Here is a 6,415-nt window from a genome sequence, read left to right as displayed (position 1 = left end):
GTTCCATTGACCTCAAGAAAAATGTGCTCGTGATAGCACCACCGGCTCTCAGACCACCTTCCTCCCCAGACCACCACACTCCCCGGAGTGTGCCCGGTTGGCATATGGGGCTGGGCGAGAGGACATGCGGCCAGAGGAGATTGCAGACCAGGAACTAGCAGAAGCTCTTCAAAAGTCTGTAGAGGACGCAGAGCGTCAGAAGCTATGATGCATGGAGTGTGTGTATACTACAGCTGGAGTGGGCCCCAGGCCAGAGAAAAGTGGTAAAGAAACTACCTCGCTGGGAATGTCATCATTACCAGCTTCAGATGGATGTAAACATCCAGCCCATCCTTTAGGACAGAGTCCTGAGATTGGTAATCCTATGAGTCTTGCTCACTCTGTCTTTGCTTCAGTCTGCCCTATCAAGCCCAGTGACCCTGACAGCATCGAACCTAAAGCTGTGAAGGCTTTGAAGGCTTCAGCTGAATTCCAGATAACCTCTGAAAAGAAAGAACATCTTCCTCTCCAGGATCTTCCTGATAGTGCTTCTTCAGCAGACCGCAGTCCAGTTCTGCCTTTGCAGAATTCCTCCGAAGAAGCCATTGTTGCTGATAACATGGAGAAATCTGCTGAAAGAAGCACCCAGGGCCCAAGATCTCATCTCCACACAAGACAGCAAGGTAGTGTACCTGTCACAACCACTAGGGTGCAAGAACCACCGGGGCTTTTAGGTGGGAAGAGTCGGCATCCAGAAAATCAGAACCTGCCTCAGGTGAGTGGCCTTCGGCGGCACAAGGAACCAGGGAATGAACAGCATGGGGTTAGACAACTGAATGCTCTAAATGACCAAGAACATCTCTGCAACATAGAGGACTCTGAGCTTTTTGGAGAAAGGCAACAGAATCAACGAAGAAGTGTTGATTTGGAAACGGCAGTGAAAGGAGACAGAATGTGGACCTTTCGGGTACAGAAGAAAGTACTCAACCTTCAGGGTGCTTTGGCTGCTCGAATTCAGAAACACTTATGGAAGTAGATACGGTTGAAGAATCCCTCATTGCTCTGTGTAATTCCGCACATGGTCAGCAGGCCAGTGTCAGGGACATCGGGGCATCTTCTCACAGTTTAGATAATCCCTTGATGGAAGTGGAACCATCAAAATGTAGCCCTTCATCTGAAATTTTGAGTAATTCCATTTGAACTCAGGATTTACAGCTCCCAGACAGTAACACTGAAATGTCTGGAACAGGTAAAGAAGATGGGGATTGCTCCCCCTCTTAAGTCTTTGTGGCAGTTGTCAGCCCTCTGTGGAGTCAGTGGAGGAATCCTGCTCATCTCTAAAAGTAGCCTTGAAGGAACTCCATGAACTTCTGGTATTAGTAATAAATCAGCTTCAGAAAATACATCTGGGGAAGTTACCTGTCAGTCTGAAATGGTAACCAAGGGCCAAATAGTTATTAAGGACCTTTCTGAAAGATGGACCCAAAGTGAGCATCTTACAGTTACCCAGAATGAAGAGAGCTCACAAGTCACCTTTCATCACACCATATCTGTATCGGTGAGAGCAGAGAAGTTACCAGATGCTTCAGATGGTGCTGGAGTAGATGCCGTCGAAAGTAGTACCATTGGGGATCTGGGCAATGGCCTAGTAATGGATAAGGAAAGTGACCCCGAGTCTAGGGAATCCAGAAGGGAGAGCAGCTCTGCCACTCTGGCCTCCACTAAAACGTCTGATCAGTCACACTGCACCTTAGGTGTGGACATTCCCCCCAAACTCGTAGCAGGCAAGGAGGATGCAGTCAGTCACACTTGCGAGCAAACGAAGTATGAAACCAGTTTCATACTGGTTGAAGATTTGGGTCAGGGCACACAGAAGCCAGTGCCAGACAGGCCAGAGACCAGGGAAGTTGTCTGTCCCAGAGCTGCAGAGTCACGTCTTGAATTTGAACCACCTCCCGGCCAGCCATCAGCAAGTCCCTCTATTCTTTCACCATTAATTTTTCCCGCCATAGACATTAACCGCATTCTCCGTGCCAGCTTCACTTTGCAGGAAGCTGTTGGGGCTTTGCATCGAGTTGGTGCAAATGCAGACCTTGCACTTCTTGTTTTGCTAGCAAAGAACATTGTAGTTCCTACATAACCATGGAGCAGGGGGCTAGACCATACTCCATTCCCTTCAAAAAAGCTATACACACATGTACACACTCACCACATATACAGTATATGTAGAAACCTGCAAGCAGAATGTTGAGCCAGATTTTTTTTAAAGATTTTTTTCAGCCAAAGTAACTTATCTCCTGTCTGATGAATTTGTCTATTCTCTTTGTTAAAATTTGGGCCTTTTAAAATGTATTGGCAGTATGTGCATACAAAAGCTTTTTATTATCATTAAGATGTATTCTGGAATAAAATTGATGGTTTTGTGTATAGCATACCATTTTAGAATAAGAGTGAATGCTTTAAAAAGCAGAAGTTCAGAGAAATCCCACCACCCATGTAGCTAAAATGCAGATCAACTTCCCATTTTGGCTGTGTCTGTGCTGGAGGCAAGGTATGACTTGTCTCAGTTGCAAACTGGATCACATGGTTTGGTGTTTGGAATTACACTTAGTGCTCTGTGTATTGATGATTCATCAGTTATGACAGGAAATTGAAGGATAATTGAATAATATTTCCTAGAGTGGTATGTTTTTATTCGTGTGATTAGGATTTGACCTTTTTATGGAATGACGTGGGAGGGTTTAGAACTTGGGCTGATTTGTGCATCATAGGCTGCTGCATGGATTGCCAAGTATTTGGGGTGGGACACTGAAGGGGGTGGGGGAGTCCGCATCAGAGTGAAACATGGTGCTACCCAGACAGGAAAGGGAAGAGTCTGTAATTTCATTTGCAAATGTCTTGGTGATGCTTCAAGAATCACGAGTGAAAAATGGCCAAGAAACACTGGAATTGACTTGGGGTGGGGGGTTGTTAGCATCTTACTGATCACCCCTCAACCCTTAGTGATGCTGATGAACTTAAAGATCGCTAGTGGGTTGTTCGCCAGCAGATTTCCTTTCAAAGCTCATCTACTAGGAACTTCTTCTAAAGCTCAGGTTGAGCTGTGATCTGAGTGGAATATTGTGAAGTGGGGATAACCTTGTCACTGGTTCACCTTGGTGCTTGGAATGGTAAGTCTCTGTGTTGATGTCCTTCATGGCATCGGAAATAGCAACTGCAGTTTCTGACTGAAGTGGCCTTGGTAGAGATTTCCATCCCTTTCTTTCCTCAGTAGTTTCTTTTTTAAAGCAAGACATGTCATATTTGTGTTTACGATGTCAAGGTAGAGTGGGGCATAGTATATAGACGTATTTATTGTGGCCTTTTTTTATATGAGGACTAGCCCTCAGAAACCATTGTCCTGTGGACCCCACTGTGCAATAATCCTACTGGATAGATGTTAGGTAGTTTTTCCTGGAAAAGAAACTCTCTTACGTACCTAGCAGGAATCTGAAATCTTGGTTTTACTGAAAAGAATTTTGAGAACGACTCCTGATTCCAAGTTGTAGTTCGTAATGTGTTCAAAACAGATGTTTTGAAAGGGTGATTCGTGAACTCAGTGTTAAATGGTTTTGTCTAAATTCTTACTCTCTTTGGAAGTTTATTCTTTCCCTCAGAATTCGAGTCATTGAGCACAATCAGAGTAGAGACTCATATCTCAGGAGTTTTTGAAATTTTAATTTGGGGGGGGCCCTTAGAGACGTTTCTCTTCTACCCTATTCCATCTTCTTTTCCTTTACTGCGATGTTTGTGTGTGTGTGATAAGACTTTAGTGATGTGATGGAAAGTCACACAGATTCATCATGACCCTCTGAGTTGAGGTGGTTGACAGAAGGAGTTGTGGTTTTACTGTTTCCCAGAGGGCGCTTAGAACAGGGGGTCAGCCATGTGGTCTTGACGTGTTCTTGTAGACAATTACATGTTGCAGACCCTTTTGTCTGCCCCACACCAAAGACATAAGATGCACTAGGAAACTGCATATAGGATTTCTGTCAACCAACCCTTAGAGCTGTGATTGTAATTAAGTAATTGGCGCTATGATTGAAGCAAAATCTAGTAGCAATGCAACAGCCCCTGTATTTGTTTTATGGGTGGTAATTGGGAATTTACTCTAAGCTTATAAATCTTTAAGTGGGATTGGTGAGAGGTAGGGGAAGTTATCGGTGACAACAGACTCCTCCTAAAAGGCCTCTACGTGAAGCTGGGCCTCCTAGTCTTCTGTCTGGGCAGTGGTGCACTGCTCAGAGGTAAGGCCACTCCGTTTTTACAGTGCAGAGATTTGGGTGGGATGTAGACTATCAGCCCAGAAAAGGTTTTATTATAACAGCTTTTTACATATGTATATTTATTTTTAGGAGAAAATTGAATAGGCCTATAGCTGTACATGTATTCTTGTTAGGATTCCTTTGAATGAATGAGCTGAACCCACTTGCCAAATATCCTTGTCCTTTGTCATCATTTACTTTTCAACGTATAATTGCTTTAGATTTTTCAAAGCCGTATTTCCCGCTCCATCATTTGTATGAAAGTGAAATCGTCGACATTGTTAGGATTTTGAATCATTTTTAAATTTTGCAGTTCTTAAAACACAAAGGGAATTAAGGAACATGACACTAGTGAACCTTCATGGTCAGTTTTACTGAAAGTGCAGAAATTCAGGGTGCCTGGCTGGCTCAGTCAGAAGAATGTGCAACTCTCGATCTCACGGTCGTGAGTTAGAGCTTCACATTGGGTGTAGAGATGACTTAAAAAAAAAAAAAAAGTTAGACTTACTTTAAAAAGTGAATAAATTCAAGATTAACTTCTCTTAAAATAAGATAAAATCATCGTGAGCTCCTCAGGTTGCCAACAAGACTGATACTGGTCAGCCCTAGACAGTAATGGGCCACTTTACTGGACAGCTGCTTTGCCACGACCAGTCATGGACGCTTCTGTGGTCAGCGCTCACCTTCAACGGTGGTCTCTGTTTATTCACCAAAGAGAGAAGAAAATTATCCTATACTCGGGTGTGTAGCAGTGTGCTTGGTGACCAGACAGCTAATGGCTAGCCTGTAGGTTTTGCCCACTAGAGCTGATAAAAATGATTTCCAAACTGGTACCTGTGTAGGTCTCCTGAAATCAGGCAATTGCCTTCATCCTACATGTAGGGCCTTAGCCATTAACGTAAAAAGATAACCAGTTGCTTGGCAAAGAGAACTGGATAGATGGTGGGTGGTGGGTGTTAAAATTGTTTTGCCTTGGAGCCTCTGAAACCTCCCAGAGCTCCTTGTCTCCATATGTACTAAAGGAAGACACAACCCATGCGTTTTTCCCCCAAAGCATTTCTCCAGCGAGAGAAGGTTGCATAAAAATGGAAAGATACATGAGACTCTGTCACTGATTTTATGATAACTAGTTAAAATGGAACCTGCCTGTTCTTCCTTAGCACAGCTTTCTATCTCTAGTAAAAGCCATAAAAACTTGGTTGGTTTAACCATCAGCTCATGTTTATATAGACATGTGTGACTGACAAATATTCTACAGTTAATTTTACATAGACTGAAAAGCAAACAATTTTTGTATCTACAGATATATTCTCCACTTACGGTGGCTTTTATGCCACCATGTATATAAAAACAGCCTTGCAAATAACTGGCCAGGAAAGTTACAGTGCATTCTGACTTCCTTTTCTTACCTGTTTGCCACCGGTAATGAGTGCAAGCAGGATAAATTGAACTGCGATGTATTTCAGACTTGTTATCACTGGTGACTTATCCTAAGAAAAGCTGATTAGATGATGCATTCTTCCATTCTCTAGCACAAATACCAAAAAGCCAAATTTCTCCTTTGAATTTGGTATAGTCTGCAGCTGAACTAGAAAGAAACAAGTTATTAAGAGTTTCCCTTCCCAGAAGATGGAATGTAAACCTTTTGTGTTAGGTGTTCCATAAAATAAAAATAGCTTTTTTCCCTGAAAGAATTAAAAACTCCAGTTCCTCTTAGCAACAAAGTAAATTCGAAGTGTGTCTTTGAGAACTAGAAATGTAAAATCATGGCTTCAGTTCTATACTTTAGAGGCCTCTCAGTGTTAGGTGTTTCTAGGAGTTCAGGGAATAAATAATTTAGGGTTAAGCCTTTGATGTACTTGATTTTCTCCTGTGCCTTAGTTTCTCCAAATAGCAGAAGCATCACATTTTGGTGGGAAGTAAAATTTGAGCACGGCTTTCCTGGGATGCTGACCATGTAGACCAACAGAACTTAGCAGAGGATCCTGTAGCAGTTGCTGTTTTTTTTTTTTTTTTTGTTAATACATCTTAAATTTTTTATTTTTTATAAACATATATCTTTATCCCCAGGGGTACAGGTCTGTGAATCACCAGGTTTACACACTTCACAGCACTCACCAAAGCACATACCC

General features: G+C 42.6%; 1 protein-coding gene and 1 pseudogene across 1 annotated transcript; both read left to right on the top strand.

The window, feature by feature from the left end:
* Positions 1 to 3,166, top strand: part of LOC132013404 (protein DDI1 homolog 2-like) — a 9,910-nt pseudogene extending 6,744 nt beyond the window's left edge.
* Positions 287 to 2,119, top strand: LOC132011311 (regulatory solute carrier protein family 1 member 1-like). The gene is given in 4 exon segments (XM_059389705.1): positions 287 to 923; positions 926 to 1,257; positions 1,260 to 1,353; positions 1,356 to 2,119. Coding segments are annotated over 4 exon segments (1,827 nt in total).
* Positions 3,167 to 6,415: the final 3,249 nt, after the last annotated feature.

Source organism: Mustela nigripes, chromosome 1 (assembly GCF_022355385.1).
Source record: "Mustela nigripes isolate SB6536 chromosome 1, MUSNIG.SB6536, whole genome shotgun sequence".
Classification (NCBI taxonomy): domain Eukaryota; kingdom Metazoa; phylum Chordata; class Mammalia; order Carnivora; family Mustelidae; genus Mustela; species Mustela nigripes.
Note: the sequence above shows the minus strand (reverse complement) of the source record. Positions and strands in the feature narration are given on the sequence as shown.